The sequence below is a fragment of the Asterias rubens genome, chromosome 18, assembly GCF_902459465.1.
Source record: "Asterias rubens chromosome 18, eAstRub1.3, whole genome shotgun sequence".
Taxonomy (NCBI): Eukaryota; Metazoa; Echinodermata; class Asteroidea; order Forcipulatida; family Asteriidae; genus Asterias; species Asterias rubens.
The window spans coordinates 7,431,526-7,458,821 of NC_047079.1; the positions used below are offsets into that span (position 1 = coordinate 7,431,526).

General features: G+C 38.6%; 1 protein-coding gene across 2 annotated transcripts; it reads right to left on the reverse strand.

The window, feature by feature from the left end:
- Window positions 1–23,696, reverse strand: LOC117302730 (receptor-transporting protein 4-like). Of its 2 annotated transcripts, none has more exons than XM_033786733.1 (4): window positions 23,009–23,696; window positions 2,847–2,991; window positions 2,090–2,293; window positions 1–1,540 (listed from the first exon to the last, which is right to left on the reverse strand). In XM_033786733.1, the coding sequence occupies exons 1-4, from the start codon at window positions 23,245–23,247 to the stop codon at window positions 1,337–1,339; spliced, it is 792 nt and encodes a 263-aa protein (XP_033642624.1). In that variant the 5' UTR covers window positions 23,248–23,696; the 3' UTR covers window positions 1–1,336. The 2 variants fall into 2 exon arrangements, with proteins under 2 accessions (XP_033642624.1, XP_033642626.1); XM_033786735.1 differs by lacking the exon at window positions 23,009–23,696 and adding an exon at window positions 11,358–11,469 and having other exon boundaries at window positions 1,337–1,540.
- Window positions 23,697–27,296: the final 3,600 nt, after the last annotated feature.

Genomic DNA, 27,296 nt, shown 5'->3' on the forward strand with positions numbered 1-27,296 from the left:
GGATACCAGCTAGACCACAATGCACCTAATTCCAAGCTTTACGCGCGCGCCCCGGTTTTTGCGAAAAGGTCTATAGTAAGAGAGCGTAGAGTTGACAGGGCGCCCTCTAACGTCGTTTTATTCAAAACAATTATTTCGTGGAGGTTTTTTTCCGAGAAGCAAAACTAAATGTTGGCTATTGGTGACTACCCAGTCCAATGTAGCATACGTATAATCTGTTAATTGAAGAATAATAACTATATTATTTTTAATATAGAAGATTTTAAACGCTTGCAAATTGTGACCACAAAGCTGAGGTCAACCAATCATAGAGCAGAGAACGTATAGCCGATCTGCAAGAACAACACTTGCAGCCAATGGTGTGCCTTTGTTGACAAACTGGTGCGTTATGTTTTCTTTTGAAAAATTGTTATAATAAAGTGGTTAAAGTTTCACCAGCAGCCAAATCACCACAAAAGAAAACAGAAATACAATTCTCGTGAAATTCAAACTAACAAACTGCAACCAGTAAAAATATATGCACACCACAACAAAATTAAATAATGAAATATTAGATTGATTTGAAGCGTACCTGATACACAAGTATAATGTTGGGGTTTTCGAGTATCACGCTATGCATCACAGTTTGTGATAAAATAGGTGTTAAAAATCTAAGTCAGTGATTAATTATTTTAATTGATTATTTCCTTTATACAAAATGTACTGTACATTGAAAACCGTCTAGGTTCAAATTCCTGCCCAGCAATTTTGAAAAAAAAACCTGGGCTATTATAAAGTAACATTAATTTGTCGTTATTAAATCTACAATTGCATGCCTTTGTTTGACTCATTGGAAATGTGTTCATTCCACTAGTAGAACATGTTGTGTCGGGAGGGGTGAAAGTTGATGATCATTCGACCTTGCAGATGGTCAATAGAGGGCCAAGGCTTCGTTATTTCAGACAGGTTATAGATTTTTCGTTTCGAAAACTTATCAAATCGATTATATAATCGATTAACTCAAAAAATTGCCATGTGAATTAGTTTGTATTCCATAGCTTTTGTAAACAAGCCTTTTAATTGATTATTCAATAACTGTCACACTTGGTGAATATTTACATCTAATGAACGCAGTTTTAACCAAATTAGTGATGAGCCCTTTTTTGTTTCGATTAACTTAAGGGACTTCGTTCTAAAATTAAGAATAACCGACCACTGCGCAGCAGTGTAAGGTCAGGTCCAAAATCGACCATCGATAATTTATTCAAGTTTCGTGCACGACTACTTTTACTTATGAAGTACGTCATCGGCCATGCCGCCTTCTACGTTGAGTACCAACAACCCGTCAATGATTACGTCACACCCTGACAACCTGAAGCTTAGTGGTTCCTGGGGTCGGGCTGGGCACTGCCACGTGACCCGATGTGGGCGTGGTCGTGCGTGGTCTGCTGTCACACTCCCCATCTCTACAAGCCTGACACAACGTTGCGTTGTGTTGGGTACGAGGTTTACCGGCACGACGATCGTAGCGTATTGGGGGTTTGACGAATCCGTAGTACGTCTGCGGGGTAAACAAAAATTAATTAAACCATAACAAAAATGCTTAATACGAGATTGAGGTTACCAGCCAAACAATGTAACTAGTAAGTACAGATTGTGACTGGTATCTTGCTCATTTGAAAATTGTTAAGAAATAGTTTCTGCTTAAGCAGCTCTATGAAATTGGGCACAAATCAGAGGTTATGATGAAATAGAACTTTCTCAGCTTCAAGGGGACTGTACTGCATGTGCTGCCCAATCTGTAGCTCATCATAAGGTAAGTCATGATCTGCCCTCACGCCACTCCTGGACGAAGAGAAGTAACTATGGCTAAGTACGTAATGACACCATGTTTCGACCCCACATTCTGACAGTTGCGCCCCAGAGCTCAAATAACAGCCACCTCAGAAACTCCTACACACTACACCCAAGCTCGTATACACTTGCAACAGTGGACTTCCTAAGTTGGCCCTCATGTGTTTGCAAACCTTTCCCAAACCGTGGACCATATTGTCCTCTTTGTTATAGGTATCCGGTTTGTATGTGTATCACTCAGACTTTTAAAACTTACCTGACCAATCCTGTTGTAAAGATTGCACAGTACTTTATTAACCTCCTCGGGGTACCACATCGCTGGTTCAAACATACCGTTGTTGCACCGCTGGCATTGTTGTCCGTACAGCTTAAACTGTACATAACCCTCACAGTACGGAATGTGTAGAAAATACCAAAAGACAACTCGACCTTTCATGGAAGTCCAACCATGGCCGCATGTCTTCAGAAAAAGGAAATTGAGAATTAAGTAAGCTATAAATTGTCAGGAAATTAACCAGACCTTCAATTTAAGTCAATCAAATTTCGAAGGAGTAATAAACATCTTTTCAAATTGTTGGACTTTTTGTGGGGATGTTGGATGGAGGATTTCTCTATGAATGGGGAATTGGAAGTTGTACGGGGAGGTATGGGGAGGTTTGAAGAGTGTAGGAAAGGTTGGATGGGGGCTGGAGTGGTTGTGTAAAGGCTGTGGTGGTCTGAGAGGAGTAGGCGTGCTTCGAGAGGCGAGAGGGGGAGAAGTGGTGGTGATGGTGGGTGGGTGGGGGCTGTTTGACAGATGATTAAAAGAGGTGGAGAGGTGTGGTGATTGCATGGGGTAGAGAGTAACAGTATCTAGCAATGGCTGACATTTTGAAAATTTGGACAAACTTGCAAGATATCTTCCTCATGACTAATTATTTTTGCGGAGGGCCAAACTTCATGCTTCATCAAAGACAAGATTCCTACAGATACTTCCCATATCCTACCCCCGGTAAAACCAACTTGTCACATACCTGGCAACAGAAGCGAACTTTGGCGCTGTCTTTGAAGCGTCTCCAGCGTGGGCTGGGGCAGACTTCGGTGGGTGAGAGGTACCAAATATGGGGTAGGTACGGCTGGAATACTTTGGCGAACTCTCCATTCCAGATCTCGTCCATCCTAGGGAAATAAATAAAATATTGGCTTGGATTTACTTGATGAGATAATGGAACTGAACAAGTGTTATTATGAAATCTGTTTGGGTTTGAGAATAGAAATGGCTTCTGACTGGCACCTCGTACAAAGATGCTGATTAACAGGGAAACTTCCCACAATTTAATAGGGCTCAGTTGGTAGAGCGACAGCACGTTAGTCCGGAGGTTGCTATAGTTCAAGTCCCACTCTCGTGATTTTGTTATGTTCAATTAACCCAAACTAATTAAAACCAGTCAGATCTCCTTGTGGTTTATTTATGATTGGTGAGATCCGTGTAACGTTTGTGTGCATCATTCTTAACATTAAAATAATATTTTCGGTATGGGTTTTGTTTTTACGTTAAATCTTCGGGCAATACAAAACAGTTTGTTGAGCAGTTACAATGATGAGAGGCAGTTGTTGCCAGAGGACACAGTCACGGCCTGTCGCAATATGACGGTCTTCTCTAAATGCAATAACATGACTATTAAAACTCTAGAATGACTGTCATCGCACCACGACCATGTTGTCGCCTATAGACATGTCACTAAACCACGCCCTGTAAGAGAAGATTTCCCTTGACACTGTGATCCACGGATGACGAAGGATGTGGAGCAGCTGGGCCTGTCATCGTCACCTTATCCCAGATGAAGACAATCAAAGCATGCTGTTCGAAACGTCAAAGAGAAAGCATTACACCCAGTTTTTACCTCAACCCAACATTAACCGCCCGGTTCTTTTCAGAACCAACACTATTCAAAAGAGATACGGTGTTACCGGAAACCTCTCTTAGGACTTCCACCATGCACAGTTTCAAATCCTACCAATATTATACAACACTGCAAATGACTGCCATAAACTTCATAGTTGCAAGGTTGTTCCCCAAAGTTCTGGGCTAGAAAGGAATTTTTGAAGCCTTGCCTGGTGCCGAAAGTTTAACATAATTCTAAGATTTTAGCATTACTGTGGCTACCGTCTTCTGACAACGCCGAAGCTAAGTTTATGCAGAGCATAACAACTCTAAAACATAGATAAGGAGTATGTATACTTTATACTGCACTGAAATAATAAAACTTTCGGGAAGTAAGCAACTTAGCGTTCACTCAATCACTAATTAGTCATTCATAATCCAACGGGAAAGTATTGTCTTTCTTAGAACGCTGCCTTCTCGAGCGAAAGACTACGCGTCATGGTCATCGGTAATTGGTTAATCTGTTTTCCAAAACGTGACGAAAAGTTGCGCAGAGGGACAGTTTTATAGATGAGAACACTTGTGTGGTAATACATTCGGCAAACAAGAAAGTAACAATTAAATGATGTCATCGTCTTAAAATAGATCTCTAATGAATGACTGGAAATTCGTCAATAATGGCTGATCGACAAATATTGAAAGTAGAGAAACACAATGAAGCTTGGATGTCATCGCAGTATCTCTTGCGCGGTTAGCGGCAGCTTTCACCCATTTTACAGCGAGTTCCGAACGGGATTAAGTTAGCGTGTCTCATCACTGGATGTTCCCCGGCCTTGCGATGATTCACCCGGGGGCTCAATGGACCAGGATAAGCGGCCCAGGTGCCTTGGTAATTTCCTCGCGCTGGGTAGCGGTGTAATGCTAGGTTTTTTTTCATGGGAATATCAATTCTGAAACAGGACATATTTCATATTACTCAACCGTGATTATCTAATCTTATTAGGGAATGAATCGTTTGTTTGCAGAGTAAAAACGTCCAGTATAAACTCAACCCTCTCTCGTTTTGGTGACGAGCTGCTACAACAAAATGTCACTCGGGAGAAATGTGGGAAACGCTTTCATGAACCTCTAGTTACGAAAGAAATAGTTCGATGACATGTTTCTTCAATCTTCTTTCTTGTCACAAATACACATTCTAATTTGTACATCCATGTGAAGATACTTGTTGTTATGTCATGTATCCCTGTCCTTAACATCCCAAAAAATTCTTCTTAGTGGAGCACCCCAGTCTTTAGAATTCCACTTTTGTTTCCCCTTTTTAGTTTTTTCATCGGTCTCCACATAATGCACAGATAGCCCTATTAAAACACCGATACAGTGATATTTCATTACAATCAATTTGAGCGCATCATGGGGAAAGATTGCGGACTTTGTTTAGACGCTGGTTTAGGAGACAACTTTGTGGATAAAACATTATATTATTGAACACTAAATTAATGCGCATAATATGACGTAATGATACCGTCGATATGAAGTCATAATCACTCTAAAACTAACGCTTAAAAACAAACTGCATTCGGAGCTAACGTTATGGATAAAGTGTTTCGACGCTGGGTGTTTTTATGTCTTTGTGTTGTAAACTTTCTTTCTGGATACTTCGCCCAAAGGTTAGTTCTGATTCAAGGAGATTTGTTTGTTTGTGTTAGAGAGTGTCGAGTGCCGAGCAGTCGAGCTCAACAGACTCAAGTTCTGGTGTTTTGGTGTGCGTTCAGATCACGGTCATGACACTTTGGTCATTGGACACAAGAAGACACTTATTAACCATTATGCCTTCTTCCCTCAGATAGTGACGTTGGATGGGCCGTATGTCTTGTTGGTTGTGAGATGCGCCTAAAAGAACCCAATACATTTATCGTTCAGGGAAGGGGTTCGCCGCATGAGCACTTTGGAAAACGTTTCCAGCTGATATATAAATGTAAATTGTAATATCAGCGCTTTCAGATGCCCGTTTATACACTCTCGGAACAGGAAAAAAAAAGCGTTTACAGATTTACAAATAACTTACAGGGTTTACAAAAGGTAATGGTAGAAGGCTTCTCTTGAAATATTATTCCCTGAAACGCAAACTCGAATGCGAAGTATCCCAAAGGGCCATACACGTAGCAGTTTACAGGCAACCAGTTCCAGGCAATCTCCAAGGAGTAAATGCTGTCACACTTGAATGTTCACATACTTTTTTTTTTTTTAAAGACCTTAAAAAGGTCGTGCACCTTTTGAAAGCGATACCTTTTAAGTGGTACATTGTCACTAGGGGTCTTGTGTGGTCGAGGGATACCTCCTTCTCTCTAAATGTAAAAGAGTGAAAACACCACTCTTTACATTTCGAGTTGTCCCTCATATGGCTCTTTAAAATGAGTGGTGGTTATTTCACTCTTTTAGAGGGGTTTCACTCCAGGAAAGAGTGAAAAATCACTCAAAAAGATGTAAACTTCAATCTAAAATTGGAAGACCACTCGAAAAAGAGTTGTACTTCATATGGCTCTCCAAAGAGTGCTTTTTCACTCTTTTGCGTTTAGAGAGATACCGAAGAAGTCTTGGGCCACCTGTAATCCATCTTATGGGCAAACACCCAGGACACCTTCGAGAAATTAGCCTCCTTCGATTAAGGAAATCAAGTGTCATTTCCTTTTCGAATCAACAACCTTCAACAAATATTTAGATATCCCGCAAGAAAATTGCTTCAGACTTGGGGCCTTTATTCTTTTGTGACTTATGTGATGAAACATACACTGTTCTATAAATATACATTGCTCTCCTCAATACTAAAATGCAAGTCATCTCACGCTGGTCGTTAAGGAGAGATGGAAGGAATGAGATAGTTCAAGCAAGAGGTAGACATCCAAGATGCTTGGCTACCCCCTTTTCAGATCGAGTTCCCCCTTAACACCACTACTCATTATCCACAGGCCCTAGCTGCGGTCAACACATACGCAGACTACCGGGACATGGTTATACCGTTAAGTGCTCTGACTAACTCTGCTTCCCTGTGAATCATCAGGTAGTGTCATCCCACTTCCCCAAAATAACTATTTTTTCTGGACCTCCAGTAACCTCGTGGTTTGAGCAGAAGCTACTAGAATTGTTAAGCCGGTGAAGTAGAACACTTGCCAGATAAACCACTGGGCGGAATTGACCTACTAGAGGTTCTATATCTATAAGTTTAAACCCAGTAAGAATCCAGGTCAGCAGTTGACCCCAAAAGCGGTTCATATACCTCCTGCGAATGAGAATGCGATACGAATTTTGAGGTCACAAATTCGCAACGAATAAGAGTCATGAATCAAGCATGGTCCAAACATTACTGGCCAATCACCAACTTTCAATTCTGAAGAAAAAGAACACGCTGAACAAAATTCTCAACATTTTTCATGTGGTATGTCCAGCCGATACCAGTTCCTGACTCCATGAATGTTTCCCGCAATTTCTAGGTAACTCATGACCTAGAACATGTAGAAGATTTCAGTTTCGAGGGTCGGCAACGGGGGAAATCCAGAAAAAAAACGATATCTTTACTGGTATCAACTTTCGCATAGGGGTCAACCAATTCTGCTTGAAGCTTGTGGGCTGCCCATGATGAATTGATAAACTTATTTAAAAAGATTAATATAAAAAAAAATAATAATAAACAAATCCCATAAAAAATAGAAAATACTGTACCTTATCTTGACTCAAGTTGGAGACGGATATATAAGCACAGTGGTATACTAAAAGTTATGTCATTATAACAACTTGTGTAATCACTCACACAACGGCTTCAGTGTTTTGTTATCAAAAAAAGTTAGACCAAAACATTGTGAAGAAAAAGAAATAATTGTTTTTAACAACTTGGAAGAATTATTAAACCTAGCAAGAACTCACAAGCTTCCTTCGCAATGTTCTGTCTTTACTGAAAGAAAAGTTGGCCTTTATTTTAAAACATATACTGATGCAGAAATGTTATGGTGTTCGTTTTGAAACCTTCAGTTTAATTTTCGCAAATCCAATACGGAATCATACTCTTTTACAGATGTAAGAAATTCTTCCAAAGGTGTTTTCCAATAAGGTAAATATAAAACATTTGGTCAATTCCTGTAACCAATAAAGCGGATACAATGCAACAATCTGCGAAGAATATCCAGGAAATCCGAGACACCCCTTTCCCTATTAATCACTTTCATTATAGAACAATACCACGAACGTATCAAAGTTTACAGAAAATGTTATTACAAGATAAAATCATTACATGGTCAGCAATAATAAGCGATAAAACACAGGAATGTTTGTAGAAAGAAAATAAATTTCTGGATGGTGCAACAAGAACTCTAGTGTTGACCAAGGTGGTCTAAGACGCCTGAACTCCTTACTGCCTAGACACCCTACTGGGAAAAGAAACTTCTGGGCTTACCATGAAGATAACGTCAGACTAAATTTATTTCATCTTCTATCCTGGGGTCCACCCTGTTCAGACATGGAGTATAATTAATTATGTGTTGAGCAATAGCCGTAATGGTGGCGCCCCTCAAAATCAAGTCACTGATGAAGAAGCCCATCCAAACTTGGTAACACATACAACAGAAATCGTTTAAGAGCATCGGATTACAACTTTGATGTTTCTGATCAGCAGAGTGTGGGTTCGAGTCCAAGTCGTGACACCTGTGTCATTAAGCAAGACACACGGTGCGTTATCCTACGAATAATTTAAAACTGCCTGTTATGTTGCGTAATAAAATAAGTGGTCTAATGAAGATTCAAATCATTGCTTGTCTTGACAATGGAAGACGTTGCTTGACGATGTCAGCAGACGACATTAACTAATTTCGAAACATCTTTTTGGCATTGTTCGTCTTCTGTTCTATTCATTTAATTGCATCACTACCAGAGGTCATGACGGACGGTAAACACAAGGAGAAAAGAATGACCTCAACTGAGGCCACAGTTTCCCGCTTTTAATTATCGCCTGCTTGGGCGTGAACGGGAAAGAAGCATTTACATGGATTACCTGCCAGGTTGTTTGAGATGGGAGACGTGGGTGAGGAAGTTGAGATATATTACTTGAAGACTAAATCGACACAAGCCATTGTTGTATAGAACTCGTAATCTGCCTGCCGCCGTCATTGACAAGTTCCCAGTATCCAATCGCAGTTATGGATAGCGATTCCCATTTGGAAAAACGGAGCCAGACCACAATTACCGAAGAACAAAATAAGATGTCTATCAAAATAGCAGAAGTATCTTTGTATGCCTCCATGGTTGTGTGCATCCATGACAGTGTTTAAATGAAGCCAGACTATTTCAACCTTTGTCTCACTTTGTATGATAGATTCACATGACAGAACAGAAACATAATAAAGAGAGTTGTAAGCGGCGATTATCGAACAGAGTACACACAGCAGAAACCTTAAAAAGATTAAAATCAATTCACTTTAAGACGGTGACCATGAAGTCTCTAGGTGAACTAATTGCCCTAATTCCAAAAGCTTCACAAAAGTATTGTTTGAAGCTTTGCATTGTGTGGATACATAGGAAGAAACTATCAACTAAATACATAGTAAACTTGCGGGTACAACCATGTGAACATTTCGTTTGTGGGAGTGTTGGCTCTGAAAAGAGCCGGTGTGGTCTCGACGTTATATACTCTGCTCTTTATCAGGAGAGACAAATAATATTGCATTCAAGCAACTTATAAGTTTTTAGTTTTGCCATCAGAAAGTGACCGCAGATATTTTATCACTCCATGTTCATAAATCTGTATAATCAAAAAGCATCAGACTACATTTTGAGCAAGATTGTCTTTGGTTGTTGCTCCCAATCCCCCATCTTGACTTTTCTGTCAATCTTGGAGGGTTCCTTTCCGCTGAGGTCTGGGGTTGATTTTCTACAACATCCTTGGGTTTTGACAATCCTGGCGAATCTCTCGATGACCTGAAGTGATGGGTGGATGTAACAATTATTTGTCCCGATTGCTCCTTGGTCCTTTCAGAGAAAGTGACGCTTTTCTTCTAAGACTTTGCATTATTTGATACTTTGACGTCAGATAAGAAAATTCTAAAAGACACCATGTAAATGTTTAGTAATGAAACAAGACACTTTATGACGACTGATGCAATTTCCTTCCACAAAAAGATTTTTTTTTTAACCAGAACTTATCCATATTAATTTATTAATTGTTTACAGCCTTTTGCAATGTAACAAGAAGATACAGCATACAAAATCCAAATCGCTGGAACAGACGTGGTGACTATTTTGTGACTATGATGTGATAGATTGACAGTACAAACTCAAGCAGAGCTAAACAAGACAGATTTACCGGTCAAATCGATATTATTGGTATACATTGAGGGAAAGTCCAACACGGTTCAAGGGTCGATTTCACACAAAGTCCTAACTTAGCACTAGTCCCAAGAGATATTAAAACGTATGGCTATAGTCCTAAGTTAGGACCAAGAACTCTTCCTAACTCGAGTTAAGACTAGTCTTAACTCTTTGTGAAATCCACCCCGGGTCCCTCAAATCAAAATGTAGCTCAGATTCAGGTCAGATTTGTTTAAAAATCGAACTTTCTCTCTACCTTTGCACAAAGCTTTGTCTTAAATACGCAACCAGGGCCCGGCAAGGGACAGACGAGGAATTAGTACGATTGATAATAACAAAAGTTCAAAATTTGCCCATAATTTAAATTGTATTAAAATGGTTATATAGTGATAAACCTCCCGTGAAATGCTTCATTGTTTTAAGCATAGAATAAAACAAAATATAGAGTGAATATAACCCAATGTTTTGAAAACAGTGATTTTTTGTTTTCACTCTTTTCTAGTGAATCAGATTACCGATTGAGCTTAAATTTGCACATGTTTGTTATGTAATGTAGGCCTACTTGTTGAGTTACATCACATGCTGATACTGGTCTTTGCCAATCAATTACTAAAATGTTGTCCACGTGCTAGTACCTTGAGTCTAGTACTTGTTCCATGTTTTAAAATAATTGTATCAATATATTTAATGGCAATACAGCAGCCTCCACTTTTGTTGTACAGCAATTAACCTTTTGAGGTGCACGGTGTGTTTGGGTGTATAGGCGTAATAATAATAAATAATAATAAGACTTGTAATGCGCCCGTATCCACCCTGCTGGGTGTTCAAGGCGCAGTAAAACCAACAAACAAAACAAAAACAAAAGAAAAAACAAACACAACAAATTTTATCTTTGAAAACCTGTGACATAAGATAAGTTTTGAGAAGAGATTTGAATTTTGTGGTACAAAGACAAGATCTAAGATTGAGTGGTAGAGAGTTCCAGATGCGTGGGGCAGCTGAAGAAAAAGACCTGTCACCCCATGAGTGTCGAGACAGTGTCGTACACCCCATGAGTGTCGAGACAGTGTCGTACACCCCATGAGTGTCGAGACAGTGTCGTACACCCCATGAGTGTCGAGACAGTGTCGTACACCCCATGAGTGTCGAGACAGTGTAGTACAGACAGACTTACCCAAACTTAGTCTATGTGTCCACCGAATCTCAAAATGGCTTATTATAAGTACAAGTTGTTGAAGTGAACTTAGGGATAATTTGTTTTACAAGCAGCATGCGTGGGAGGGATTCTAGGCGGGGTTTATATACACACCTCTCAGCGTAGAACATGGGCGAAGCCTGGCCAGTGCTTTGATGTAACGCGCTGTCTACAACTGGATATTCCATTGTGTACGGTGCGTTGAGTCAATTCAGCAATGAATGACGCTCTGCAGAAACCTTCTCTCTCTCTCTTCCGAACAAGGAAACTTAGACCGTCAGGAGTTTTGAAATATGAAACTAGTTGTCTTTAATTATAAACTGGAATCCAAAATGGGGAAGCCCTTCGCAGTGTGGAGTTGCGTTTATTTAGCCAGTTCTGGGCACTGAGCTACAACAACACGTTCCGAGAAAAGTCGTACACGAAAGGGAAAGTTTTTTTTTTTTTTTTTCCAAGTTTCAAAATATTAGATGTACTTAGGAAAAGTGGTGCTAGTGCTGTGAGAACCTTGAGGGTTAAGTTGCTTTTCGGGGTTGAAATCTTGCGAATTTTGTGTCCACGTGGAGTACTTTATCATGAGCGTGATGCTGTGGAAACGTCGGCCGCACTCAGCAAGCTTTCCTCCCGGGCGTTTCAGCTCCTCGGCATGGCGATGTCTCCGGCCCAACGGTGGTGTGTGTGTCCCTTGCGATAGTCGGTCACAGCACTGGCGTAAATCTACTTAAACGGCCGGCCAGCAAGATGCGTAAAGTCTTGCACAGCTATCATTAACCGTACGACACATAAGATGAGCTCATTTTCCGTTCTTACTTACCCATGGCTTCCCCCTTGTCCCTTATTTGTGACTGGCTTCTTAAATATTAACGCTAAGATAGGAGATCATGAGTAATACTGCGTTGTACAAACCCGTCAGGTCAAGACACGGGGAGGGGTAAAAGTTAAAGAGTATTTCGATGAGGTGAACCAAGACAGGTGATTTTTTTTACTCTGTGGTTTGTTTCTTTAATTCGGCCATGGTGGAACGGACCAACGGGTTCTTTTTTGAGCCACATCTGTCCCTTGGTATAGGTACTAAAATAACGCCTTGTAAAAGAATATTTGGCATAAGATTATTTCCTTCCATTGGTGGATCCGAGGTTGATGATGCAATAATAGTCTGGCACTGATTTGTAAGTCTATATCAGTACTCATTCTGATAAGACAAAGGTGTCTCGAGTTTGACGAGTCTGGGCTCATGACTTAAGACACTGAGGACCTGCCATCAACTTTGAAATAAAACAAGTTGTTGTTGGATCCCGTGGTGACCAAACAATGTGGATTGTTCCAGGTACATCTAAAAAAGCACAATTAATTTGAAATGTCTTGTTTAACAAGTACTAGTTTGTTATGTTTTGGTCAACGAATTAATGTTTACATTTGAAGACCACCTTTGATCATTTTTCCTAAACTAAACGGAATGAAGGACAGGGAAGTTACCCCTCCCGTGTTTGAGTTGTCTTGAGTGCCACAGTTGAAATGTCTTGCAATAAACCTATACACACTTTCAACGTGGAAGAGTTTTAATTGCAGCATGTAATGAGCCTTTTGTAAGTGCAGATTACTGCTCACTCATTCTACAGTCCACGTGGTCTTCTTTCAAGTCACTAAGTTAAAACGAGGGCTTCCCAATTTTTGCAAACGTCAGGGCACTAGCAACGAGATGACGAATCATGGTCAAAGATTGCTGGATAGTCTGATGTGGTTGGCTCAGAGCTGGTGATCTCTATCCCTCGAGGCACTGGCTGTAAGACGGCTGTAAGACGGAAGCCTTCTCAACACACTACTTGAGATGAATGAGTCACTGGAAAGAATTGATACCAAATAGTCCGATTTTGTCGAGGATTGCTGTAGTAGGTATGGTCGAAGTTGAAGTGACACGTCGCACATGTGTAGTTCACGTGGTGAGGCTCTGTGTTGGAAACCCACGTTGTGCTTTTTAAGGTATACCATGTAACTAACATGAGCTATTACCGTTGACTTGACGTCAAACAAGTGCGTCAAACAAATATTTGAATTTCACGTGATGACGTTGTGAATTAGAACATGGAGGTATCTACCTCTGGTTACAGGTTCAAAAAGTATTTACTCCCCAAGTTGATGACCATCAAAACTTAATTGAAAGAGCACTGTATAGCTATTTTTATTATTAAACAATGTTAGAAACGACCCTCTTTGAAGCAACTTTGTTTAAGAGAAAGAGGTATTTTCACCAACAAGTGGTAGATCTGAGAAAGGTTTTAGACATGAAGCCTTCTTCCTTCGATGATCAATTTAGCCCAAATTTTTACAGGTTTGTTAAGTATGCATAATGTTTGAATACACTAAAGTGAGAATACTGGTCTTTGGCAATTACCAATTTAAAGTACACCCTGCCTAAAACAGAGGAAATCATTACAAATTGAGGCAAAAGTACATTTCGAAAAAAAACGAACATCACTCCGTACAGGCGTAGCAACAGAAATACATTCACGACATGTATCCAAGTTGACAAGATGAATTGTTGACCATGTACTAATACGCAGATAGTGACGCACACTCACACACACCCACAAGGTTCAAACCACATGAGTACAACCAAAAACCGCAAAGAGAACTCATCACGACAGTGTACATTGCGAGGAGTCCAGCGTAACTGTTGGCAGACACTCGCGGGTGCAGAGAGTCGTTCGGCCTGCCAAAGTTTCTGTGACGCACGCCGGTGGTTTGAACGGAAAGACGCAGATACGCTATACTCGCACCAGACAGGGAACTTAGTGGGCCGTAGAAACATTAATCCACAGGCCCAACTTTTAAAACAGAATACAGGGATCGGTAATCGTGGAAACAACGAATAGAGTTTCATTTTGAATGCTCACTGATTATAAAAGTTCACATGAGTAGTTTTTAAGATAATGCCTTACGATCACAGCGAAAAATAAGTGAATATTCAGATGGGAATGTCTTTTCTTCCGAAGGTAAGGTTGGTTTTGCCTGGAACTGGTTGTCTGTAAATGGTCTCGTGTGACACGGCTTCTTAATAGATTTCAGAGAACTGATCTTGCTAAAGTTGACTTCTGTTGACTGTATTTCCCCTTTTTCGTCTTAAGCTCATCATTTCTTTTAAGCCTGAAGATGTGATTAGAAGAACTTATGGACTAAAAATAGGGAACATAGTGTTTATTATTATTTGTTATTCCTCGTGAAATGAGGATGTAATTTCAGATTATCATAATTGCCTCATAATAAATCGCTTTTAAAACCAAAATTGTTGTTTTGAAACTCAATTTGTAAGTTGATCAAACTTCTCTGATAAGGAACATAATTCATCTCATGCTGTGATCGTAAAGTTCATTTGTAAAAAGTACTTCCCTTTCAACGATCGAAAGTACCACAAAAATTAAAACATTCACTTTTCGGCCTTGAAATAACATTAATATTTTTGTTGATTTAAAAATAATGTGATTTTGCTTCCTTTTTCGAAACAAAACGATTCGTGATCCAATTTCACAAACTAAACCGACACAAGACGAATTGACTTCTAATTCATGTTTAGTTTTTAGAAGCATCAAAATAGATTCATACTCGGTTTCCTTAAAGACTTGTTACATTCAACACAAAATAACTCTCCTTCCAAAGCATATCCCCCGATCACTCACCTCCTTTGTTTTTAAATCACCCGTGTGAAGGTCTGAGTTTGCTATCAAAACAACACGGATCACTCGCCTCCTTTGAGAAATGTTCCGTACATGAAATGCATTCGGCTATCAATCCAGTGTTATGGTATAATTCTCTCTATTAAACACTCACCTCCCTTGCATGCTATAGACTCCATGTGAACAAACATAGTCTTACGCGGTTTGATTATTCACCTTTTATACTTTTCAATCTCCCGGTTCCCGTGTTAAATCTTACCCATGTGAACAGCTTTAAAAAGCAGTCAAGTCATGACCAAATTAAACCATTCTTTAATCTTTTCTCAGCCATGTCTGTTCTAATAACTTCTATATTTCATTGATAATTAAGACTTTCTTTTTCTATTTTCGGGAGCGATGATGCTCAGGAATGGTCATTTTTAGTTGTGGTAGGAAAAGACCGATTAAGGATCGTATCTTAGCGGGGCAAGAGAGTGGGAGAGACGGGTGCAGGTGCGTCAATCAACCCACGTCTTATCCCCTCTGAAGACCTCTGCCAAGTCGTATCTGCCAGTTTTGGACAATTGTCGTCATTTGGCATGGGGCCATTGTGGGAGTTTGACTACTTTTGGTGGTTTTATAAAAATAGGTGGAAGTTCTATAAAGGTTTCAAGATGAATCACAAGTTTTAAAACGGACTAAATAATCACTGATTCTTCGGACGGTGGCGATTTCTGCACGAAACGTTTCTCAGCTTGTTTGAGTCCATTCCTCTGAAACCACATTCATTAGAATGTAATCGTTTCTCAACGTGTAATTCACTATCAGCGGCTAAAATGCTTCAAAGCGCCTACCAAGTAAATTTTTATGGTTATTATTTTGGTTAGTAATAACCAAAGGTATAATTATCGTTCCTTTGAACATTTTATCCTGAAATATTGAGGTATTTTGCGCTGTATTCTTAGTACTTTTATAAAGAGTTTAAATCAAAGGCAAATGAAGAAGACGATTGTGCAAACAACTTCTTTCTAACCGACTTATAAAGGAACATTACAGAATTGTGTTTTGCTAACGGGAAATTAATTTTACATATTTCTCATCAAATATGACATTTCAGACAGAAATATTTCAAGGGAAGTTTTAATCATTAGACAGTATAAGATTTAAGTAAATCTGTGATCTTAACCGATTTTGTTTTACCAATTCTGTAAAGTTTCTTTAACAACAAATTTTGTTCTTAATACTACTACCGATTGAAACTTCACAAATAAATCACCGGTAATGTTTTTATTTTTGAAAAGATCATTCGGTTTAAACTCTTTCTCAAGAAGGCCATAGGGCCTTAACTGGTTTGTATAGCTTCATAAAAAATACGTCCACAATGATCACAAAAGACATTCAATCAAAATTGTTAACAGTTGAGCTAACACGATTGGAACGCGGAAATGGAATTGTGTAACTGGGAAAAATATAGGGGAAAGAACGGTAGTCATGTTTGTGTTTTGAAAACAAGTTAAAACTGCCTCCTTGTAGAAGAGGGGCGAGGGGGTTGTCTAGGGGTCAACATCACGCCACTCTTATTTATATGTCGTGTTCCTCGTGTGCTTTAGCAATAATTACACTACAGTTTGATGATGACTCATCGGAGCCAGACTATTTACGTTGATTGGTGTAATGATTTCAACTCGGTAAAAACATTCGTTTTAAAGTGCAACATTGACAAAATTGACAATACAATCTCAAATTTGCACATAACTTACATGACTATAAAGATTATAGTCATGGTGGATATTTTCTCTCGATTTTTGTTTGTTTCTGAAACACCATGATTTTTGAAAATTGAGTAAGATAATTATTTTTAACTTCGCATGCTTGAAATTCGATGTTTGAAAATAGTGAAAACAGTGATGGAGTTTGTCACTATTGCGGTCAAACTTTCATAAGTTTGTTGTTTCATGTATAATTATGTTGGGTCGCATAAAGTACGGATACTGGCCTAGTGTCAATAACAAAAACATCCGAGGCGTTTCCTTTCTAATTTGTTTCCATTTTGGTTTTCTATTTGGGGCATTTTTATTTTTAAAACCAATAGTCTGGTGTGAGTCATTTCGAATAAAATGTTCCTGTTTTTACATCAAACTATTTAGCATTGAATCACGAAACATGAACTGAACAGTTTACTTTTTAAGTTTCGGTTTACAGTGTTTGTTTCAATCACAAGGTTTTCTTTATTTGCTGAAATTATTTATGTACGTAAAAGGGGCAAACCCTTTTGCGACTTTCAATGTGGAATTTCATTGATGTTTTATTCGCTGAATGTTTGATGTATGAGGGCACTGTTATAGCGTAAACAACGTCATGTTTTGAGCATTCGGTTGCGGTACGTTGATCACTTTTAATGTTTTCCGATTGAATGATTTGCTGATGCCTGTTTCCTGTTTAATTTTGGATTACATCCAATTTCATTGTGAGTATTTTAAATTAAAGGTGTTATCCAAAGTTGATGGAGCTGACAAAATAATGACATCAGAGTGCTCATTTTGTTTTCAACAAATTGAAATAAGAAACTCGTGGGAAAGTTTGAGCTAAATCCGTTGTGTGAGACAGGAGAAAATATTTCAAAAATGCACAATTTTGCTAACCCTTTGTCTATGATTTCAGTTGTAATCAGTCGTTGCGTTTGTTTTAGGTTTTCACACACAGTTTTCTCTAACATACTCAGAGGGGAAAATTATTTGACATAACAAAATGTCGTAGTTTATTAAAACTTCATAATCACTCAAACTTCTAATCAATCCTGTATTAATCACTTGAACTTTGTATATAGGATTTGAGGCATTGCAGGGTGAGGTATCAATGTATATTTGGTTTGCGGTAACACCATGTGTGTATTTACTTGCCAGGTAGAGTTTGTTCTAAGAGAACTATCTTGCTTTATTCTGCTGCCGCAGAGTAGATAATCGGGGGTTCGGGAGACTTCTCTCTTGAGCTTTGTGAACAAAATTGTTCTCAGGTGTTGCCAATTTGTTTGGTGCCCAGAAAGCACAACATACTACAGTGTATAGGTGGATTGCTCATGACGTTATAAGCCGCCATCTTTTGAATTGAGCACGTGTGAGAGGCTATCATTGGCTTAGAGTTGTGTGCATAGCGTACACGCGTGCACTTTGCCACTGCATCATGAAATCGAAGTCACTAGTGCTGGCGCCCTTTTAATGTTGCACCGATCGTGGACATTTTGAGGGAGTTTCCCGAATGAATCCGTATGCCATATAATAATACCATGACGTTATCATGTTGTATTTGTTTACCTATTAGGTGCCAAGGATACATACAACTACAGGATTAAAAGTACAAAGTACATTGTGCGGCTTGTGTATTTATATGAATGTTAAGCTGGTGTGGTTCCTTCCTCGTATTTGCAGTGTCAAAGGTCAAGTGAGGAGTTCCGTGTATTTTCATGGGACTTTCCACTGATCAACCTCGTCCCCGTAACGATCTATCCCATAGAGCACGTGAAGGGAATCGAGATGATGTAACAACGCGGGGACGAGTTTGTGGATCTGTGAATAATTATAACAATCCAATGTTGAAATAAAAGGGTTCAAAAGGGCACGGTCTTTGATGTTTTGTTTTTTGTTTTTTTGTCTTTCTTTTTTTGAGTTGTGGGTGATTTTGAAGTTTTTGGAGATCTTGTAGACTCAAGATGAATGTTGTGTTTTTGTTAATGTTGTAGGAACATTGAAGTGATTATGATATCTCAGAAATCTTGAAGCTATACATGAAAATCAACCGGACTATGGTCATGGCGGAGTGTGTTAGCGTTGCCCCCACCCAAAGCAGACACGTAAGCTGAAAACAAAACAGGATTCGATAACTGTCAAATTAAACAAACATAAATTAGTTCAAACAGGAAGTATTTAAGTTTTTTAGCGAGCCGACAGCACCAATTTTATAAAGGCTTATAGGCATAACAAATTGCCCATGGCATAGAAAAATACTACTTAAAGTTATAGAACATTAACAAATTACCAGCCGAAATACACTGACATACGTGTTTCTAGCTGACTCCCTGCTCATTTTTGCTCAGCAAAAAATGTTTCCTAACCCTAGAAAAAAGGTAAGCTTCTTTGCTTAATAGCTCAATCAAAGGTAACCGATAATTGTTACCTTTTTGATGTGAAAACATTACCAACCCAATTCAATAATCACATAGCGTGCCATCTCCCATAGAAAGGTCAACCGGGGTCAATATTCCTAATATTAAGCTCAACTATGGGCATTGATAAAACCCAGTGAAAAAAAGGACATTGACATTCAACTCAAAAGTGATAAACCACCATAAGGCAGCGAGGCGTCATGCCTTTTTCTTCTTCTTTTTCCTTGTAAACCACAACTCTAGAAAATATATGTATATGTGTGGGAAAGTTGCATTGTATGTAAAAGGTTATTGTCATAGGTCGTTTTGAACGGGGTTATAAGCTTAAAAAGAACGAAAAGTTGCTGTCAACTGTGAAAGGTGATATGGTTTGGGTGTCTATTTTTAGTCAGAAAATGTTTACGTGGTTTATGATCGAGGGCGTACCATGGTCCAGTTTTAGGGTGGATGTCTTTTATCCAGTGCCGCATTTCATAAAGTTTCTTAATCACAAAAGGTAGCTAAGCACACTAGTTTTGCTTACAAGAATAAGGTTACCAGCCAAAATACCATACAACGTGTACTATATTTGCAAATGGAATTCCTGCTAAAAATGTTGTTTCAGTAGCATTATTGTCTGCTTAAGCAATAAAAAAAATTATAATAAAATCCCTGCTTAGTAATAATTAGCAGCATACCAGGGACAAATCGCACATGAGACATAGTATTTTGGCTTGTAACCTTCTTTGGGTGGGCATAACTTTGTTGGGCTTAGCTTATTTTTGTGCTTAAGCAGCTCTGGAATTGGGTCCTTGTCACAACCACCTGCCAAAGATTCAGCCAAACTCGATCCATTAGTGCAGGACTGATAGCTGCGATCCCATCACTGGTTTCAATTCTCATTAAATAATATATGATTTTTAAACAAAACTCCTGTTACATTTAGTTTATAACACCTTTATTTGTGTTTAAAGACAGTGGACACTTTTGGTAATTGTCAAAGACCAGTCTTCTCACTTGCTGTATCTCAACATATGCATAAAATAACAAACCTGTGAAGATTTGAGCTCGTTTGGTCGTTGGAGTTGCGAGATAAATGAAAGAAAAAAACACCCTTGTCACGCGAAGTTGTGTGCTTTCAGATGCTTGATTTCGGGACCTCAAATTCTAAACTTGAGGTCTCGAAATCAAATTCGTGGAAAATTACTTCTTTCTCGAAAACTATGGCACTTCAGAGGGAGCCGTTTCTCACAATGTTTTATACTACCAGCCTCTCCACATTTCTTGTTACCAAGTAAGCAAGTAAGGTTTTATGCTAATAATTATTTTGAGTAATTACCAATAGTGTCCACTGCCTTTAAGAGTGTGCCTTCATTACTCTTCAATGTATACATTTTTAATGATACATGTGTTTTACCTCTTTCGTGACAAACAATTCTTTAGTTACTGTTTGTTGTCCTTAATACAAAGGCCCTTTTCTGCTGGAGAGTTTGATTTGTAATTGATTTGTAAACAAATATAAAAAATTCTTACAAAACAACCATAAAAATAAAAGTGGGTGGCGGACGTTTTGAGGTTCAAATCGGTCAAAAGTAGGCCCTATCTTCAAAAAAGGACAGAAATTGCTACACAAATAGTCAGTTGGGTATGGAGGAGGACTGATGACCAGATGTAAGCAAAATGGCGCCAGAGGAAGGAAAAGATGAACCAAAAATTCATCTGTAATGAGAGAATCATCCCTGCACTGGTGGTGGTAGGCCAATACAGTTGTTGCGATGCTCAGAAAATAATTATCATACACATACCAGAAGCAAAGTTAACGTACTTTCTCATCACATTATGTGTTTGTGTACAGTCCGCTGTCGGCATATAGTTTAAATAATGCTGTACAGTTATTATTAGTCAATTAAACAAGTAATACACCACGACATCAGCCGAACAGAGATAGTGACAAAGTATAGGGAGACCGCCAACAGTAGAGGAGTATAGGTATTTTCATATGGAATGCCAGCATGTTCTTTTATGTGGAGGTCGTTGGTTCATATCCCGTGTTCGTCATTTTGTCATTTTTTTCACTCAAGAATAAAATATTTGTTAGTCTTTTTTTAATCATGGTTTGCGATGACACCGTGTGAATATTAGACAATGTTTCTTGTGAGCTGGTGGTTCTTATCACCACCACGACAAATTTCAAATTATTTGATCACGATTTGGCCCACTAAACAGTATTAATTAGTTTCTCAAGAGGCCCTGAGAGTAATCCGAGAACTCGGCATAAACCAAGAAGTAACGCTATATGGACATCTTGTCAAATTAAAACATTAAACACAAGAAAAAAATCAAAAGTATTGTTTAATTATTGACGGCATCATGGCTTGGAGGTGATTTTTCTGTCAATTAAGAGGCACCAATAGGACACGAAGCCTTCGTTACCAGGATTCTTTGTCAAGAACGACGAAATATCATGACAACGCCCAAACCGACATAGCGCTCCTTCAATCACATGTGAAAGATGAAGTCATTCACTTACAAATTCATTGCAAGTATTGTGTGAAGCTTTGCATGGTGTGAAAAAAATATGAATAAACTATATGTTTAAATTAATGGTAATATTGTGGGTTGAACCATGTGCAAATCTCTTGGGAGTATCGGCTCTGAAAAGAGCCGGTTGGGTCTCAACGTTTCGAACAGTGTACTCTGCTCATCTACAGGAGAATGGCAGTTGCAGAAATTACCTGCAGTTATGCAGTTATATTCTAGTTGTTGAAGTACAGAGGCATTACATACCTCATATTAAAAAAAGTAGGCTACTATTTATGGATTGTTGGGATAAAATCGATAACCGCATCCGCTTTTGAGGAAATACTTGTATCTAAACCGGGTTGGAGCAGGAATTGATAACTTTATGAGTCGACACCCTTGATATACGAAACGAAGACTCATGAGAGACAATTTTTTAGGGTGGAAAACATTTTATAGAAGATGCCTTTTTAAGAATAACCCGAATTTTTGACATGCAGTTTAAGATTGCTTAAAATTGTCATGATTTAAGTTTGTTGGCTGTTCAATCACAAGGAAGTCTTTCTTTAAGATATACGCTCAGCGACCGTGCTGGTCTACATCGAGTCCACCGTTTCCTTTGGCTTTTTCACGGCGTCATCCAGGAGTCGATGCCAAGCTAAGGGACTGTGTCACGTGTAGTATTAACACTGTTTTTTTTTATGGCGAAGCATTTAAAAAAAAAAGCATTTCAACCAAAATCCAACCCGGAGTACGACTGTTTTACCATATGACGGACATTGAGTCAAACATTTTGTTCTTTTGTTAAAACAAAGAAAGGTTTTTTTTATACGATTTCGGCTGACAATCTAGGCTGGGAATTTGCAGCTAATAAATTAGTCTGGTAAGCAAACCAAACAAAATGTTGTTTTTCCGCCATCTTTGCACACAACACTTGAGCATGTCTGATTAGTGTTATGATATTGCTAACACCTCAGTTTTCGCACTGAAACACCCAAGAACATTCTTTATGAAATTAACAAGAAAAGCCAATCAATCATGTTTATTTACCTTTTCAGATACCAAAGAGCATTTTCAACCCAGAGTAATTAGGTATTTCAAAAATACATGATAAATTGTTTATTCATTGTAGGAGTCTACATTATGCAGTGTCATGAGTGAAATGCCAGTCATCTGTGGTTGTATACAAACAAGTGTTCTGCATGAGTTAATTATAAAAAATGATGGGGGCAAACTTGAGCTATTGTGTCCAGCCAGTTTGGCTGATAATTTGAAAAATAGTCAATTGGAAAATGATCCGATCTATCAAGGGACGACAATCAACACTAATATAGAAATCTGGTATTCCTCAGTGGCCTAGAAAGTGAAAATAAAAACATGACTTGTTTCGATTCACCTTGCATAGTTTCAAATTTTAGAAACAACAAATACAAATACTAAACAAAAAGTTCACTCACATAGCGAGATCTGGAGCAGCCATATTTTGCGGTGTGTTAATCATCCTTTTTCCCGCCGAATTTTTCTCGACATCCACGGGTTCCGGAGGAGCAGTCGATCGACCCCCGTAGCGGATCACCGAAGTCTCCGGTACAGCCCAGACAAGGTCCCTGCCTGGTAGAAGCTTCGATTGCACAGCCGGTGGTAGACCCTGGCTTTGGTACATTCTCGGAGTCTGTTTCTGGTGGTAGTCGAGCATGTTTGCAGTAATTAAATCACTATTTTTGGTTCTTATTTTCTGTAACAATTACAGCTTCCCCATGTGATCACTTCAGCCCGTTGTGACGTATAAAAGTTCTCACGTCTAAAAATGATGACAGCATTTATGTTTATTGATCACAACATTATTTCCTCCTTCGAAATCAATCCTCAAACCGCGTGCCTTGTTATAAACTGATTGGATCATCATGTGCCTATACAACCAGACAGACCGTCATTAATGTTTGAACCAAATCAAACGATAATCAATTATCGATTATCAAGCCGATACTAATCGATACAGTTGATGATTTTTGGAAATCCGTTGTTCAGTTCCTGCTAACGAAACACCACCCCTTAAAAATAAACCGTCTCTTTTTGCACTCAATGTGAATCCTATATCCACAACAAGTCATTTTCTCACACCACCTCGTACCAAGCTATCCTTTCATTGAACGTAGTCAATCGTGACCCCAGAATTCTCGGTACCGGAGCGGGGATTCCCCTTCTATGCCGTTACTATGGCGACATAGTATCAACGCCCAGCAGTAATACTGGCTGTAAAAGCTTGCAGGAAGCAAAACACACGCAATAGCCATTCACGACCGATTGAGTTATTGTTCAATACGGCTTTTATGTGCACGTTACTATTTGGCTGCAATTAATTTCCGCTTAGATTCGAAGTTCATTTTCATGGCGATCTCATATTACACGTTGCTGTGTATACACCAGGAAGTTGTAATGTAATTGTGCACCGTTGGCTCTTCATATACTTTGCATATTTTACGCGGATAGTTTTCATAAACCACCCTTTAATGTAATTTTATTTTTGTTTAATGTCTGTTTTGCTCCTCAAAACCAACCTAAAGAAATAGATTATAGTTAAATTATGATGAAGTTTATATGGAAAATCAAGACTGTAAAAATGCATTAAAAGAACTGCCCCCTCTTGCGCCCTCTTGCCCCCAAATGAAATCGGAAACATGCACTCATAAATAGTTCGATATCATCAACCCCCCCCCCCTCCCTCCCCACCCAATCTAGAAAGAAACAATGTAAATACATGTCTGGTTACGCCACTAATCTTTTTATATCGATGACGTCACCATTTGATAATAGATTCCAGGGGCCCTCCATTTCCTGGTATTGATAAAGAAAAACTGGGGTTGAGTAAAATTATGCATTAATCTAAAAAGTATTGCGCAGCACACACACAAAACAAAACAAAAAAAACATTCATTTTAAAATCGAATAAGCTGACGATGCACATTTCATCATTTCAAATTTCACTTGTGAATGGTCCATGATTTTTGTTTTTGTGCAAGTATTTTTGCAAACATTTCGGCAGCAACAAATCTACCTTCCTCAACCACGACCTTAGTCTGGTAAATATTCCTGTTGTTTCTCAAAGACACTGGACTCTATTGGTAATTGGCAAAGACAAATGTGTGCATAAAATAACTAACCTCAGAAAATTTGAGCTCAATAGGTCGTCGAAGTTGCGAGATAATAATGAAAGAAAAAGCACATTGTCACACGAAGTTGTGTGCTTTCAGATGTTTGATTTCGAGACCTCAAAAATCTTATTCTGAGGTCTCGAAATCAAATTTGTGGAAAATTACTTCTTTCTCGAAAACTACGTTACTTCAGAGGGAACCGTTTCTCACAATGTTTTATACTATCAACCTCTCCATTATACTCGTTACCAAGTAAGGTTTATGCTGATAATTATGTTGAGTAATTACCAATAGTATAGTGTCACTGCCTTTAAGAGTGTCTAGGAGTAAAAGCCCAAGTCCAAGTAAATAAATTGTAACAAAATGTGTACTTTAAGACTGATTATTTAGTTGATTCTATAGGGTGTGATTGGTTGTTCTCTCCATACTTACAATTGGATTTGTGTCGATAACCTTATATCTTAAGAATGTCTTTTGTTTATTAGGCATCAACGGGTATTTTCTACATACTTATTTGTTTTTGTTTTGTTGTCTAGGTCCACTTTTGTGCTTTAGCAACATGTTCGCCATTTTGGCTGCCAAATGAGTTGGGTTGGTGTCAGGAATGATAAAATACCAAACTAGGCTTATTAATAGTGTGCCAGTCTGGAACACTTTGATGCAAAGTTTCATGAACACCTATTAGCCTCTATTGCAAGAGCGCAAAAAGCCTTGAAAGGCTAAAAGAATTCGAAATCACTATCATTCAAATTACCCTTTTTTCAATCAGACTACAAATTAAGGTACTACATTAGAAGTGCACGTCTGTGTCATAGTCCCATACTATAAATAATACATTCAAGAAGTACTAGTTTCCTTGTACCAATTTCCTTAAAAGACGTTTGAACATTATTGGCCTGGGAAAGTGCCACATTGGCACACTTCTTTGTAGTTAAGAGATGGTGTAACTTTTGTTGTTGTTCTCGATTCGTGAGTGCTTAATCCGTCAAGTCAACAAGATGACCCGGATGCTGGATGGAATTACTCCGCGTTACAAATAACTTACATTATTTCCTTTTCGAAACACTGGCTTTGGCTTCGGCTTGTACTGTGGCTTTAGCTCTTGCTTAGGCTCTGGCTTAGGCCATGGGCCCAATTTCATAGAGCAGCCTAAGCAGTTGCCACAACCGGCCTGCTAAGCAGAAATGAGCAGGATACCAGTTACAAATTTTACATGTGACATGGTAGTTTGGCTGGTAGCCTTACTCTGGATAAGCATACTTGTGTTAGGATATCGAAACGGTCCGTTAATGTGTTTTTGTTGTTGCCTAAAGAAGTTAGATCTCGTCTTCGCCCAATTCCAGACTGAGTTGTTAAAGCTAAGCAAGTGTCGATGTGGGCACCAGTCACATGTAAAATACAAGACTTTTTAGCTGGCTAGCTGAATTTGCTAAGCATCATTCTCCGTCTAGAAAATCATGTAATCAAGCGCTGTATGATTATCTGGGCACTGACTGGCGATAAACGCAGGTCATGAACCTGGCTCACGACAAATGTGTGCTTTGTTGGTGTCGAATGAGGGCGCTACTTCAGTTTGTTGTAACTCAGTTTCCTACATCGAAATAAAGTTATAGTTGAAATAATGTAAACGTATATAATGAATACTTTGAAACAAGATGCTGCCAACAATGTACGCAGTGGGTATTATGTCTTAAAAAAGAAACCAAAGTTAAAAAAAAAAAAAAAAATCAACACCAGGACCCCTTCAAACTTTCATTCACTTTCTCGGCGTCGGGAAGATAAATAGTTACGAACTGATGGACCCAATTTCATATCTGCTTAAAGGACAAAGTCACAAATAATTGTGCTTACCGGAATTGTGATGTAATAATAACACTTGGTTTTCTAAACAACCTCATAGTGAGGGCAATGGGCACTTTTTGGTATGTCTTAAGACAAACTTCCGTAATAGAAGAAGTCGTTTCTCACACTTACAGCTCTCCGTTGCTTGTTACCAAATAAGTTTATGCTACAATTTATTTTGAGTAAATAACAACCGCGTTAAAGTCGAGGTGTTGAGTTTGGTTTAGTTTATTTGGAGAAAAAAAAATTAAAACTTCGCAGCCAAAGGCTGAACTGTGTTCAAAAAACAGAGCTTGTACAAACAGATTTGTTTAAAATTACAGAAAAACGTCAATATGAAAAATGTGTTTTAGTGCTCTTATGTGTGTAAAGTTATCGATAAATAAAGCAAAGGTTGTTTTCCACTGATTACTAATCTTGCATATCCAAACAATGTGAATAATATCATCCAATTATTATCAAAGTCCTTGATGAGAGCTATCCTGACCTGCCTACTGTTGTATTACTAAACACTGAATCTCAGGTGAATGCAAAGACCAAGGTTTACAACCTGGGGCACAACTGGTTTAATCATCATCTACTAAGGTTCAAAAGGTCCGTGTGTTATACAGTGTTGTAACCAAACTGGTTTCTCGTTTGGTTTGATTGAAATCAGACATTGAGAAGTTATTAAACACAGGTGAGTGAATCTATTTATAGAGGTGCGGATTTAATGCACTATAGTTTACTCAATATTCCCTTTAGCTACTAC

Bases quoted from the DNA above. Each gene is read 5' to 3' on its own strand.
- LOC117302730 (XM_033786733.1), bottom strand. From the start codon at position 23,247: ATGCTCGACTACCACCAGAAACAGACTCCGAGAATGTACCAAAGCCAG. The intron at 2,992-23,008 runs GTGAGTGAACTT...TTATTTCCCTAG, and splicing joins GCTGCTCCAGATCTCGCTAT to GATGGACGAGATCTGGAATG. The intron at 1,541-2,089 runs GTAAGTTTTAAA...TTTACCCCGCAG, and splicing joins TTTACAACAGGATTGGTCAG to ACGTACTACGGATTCGTCAA.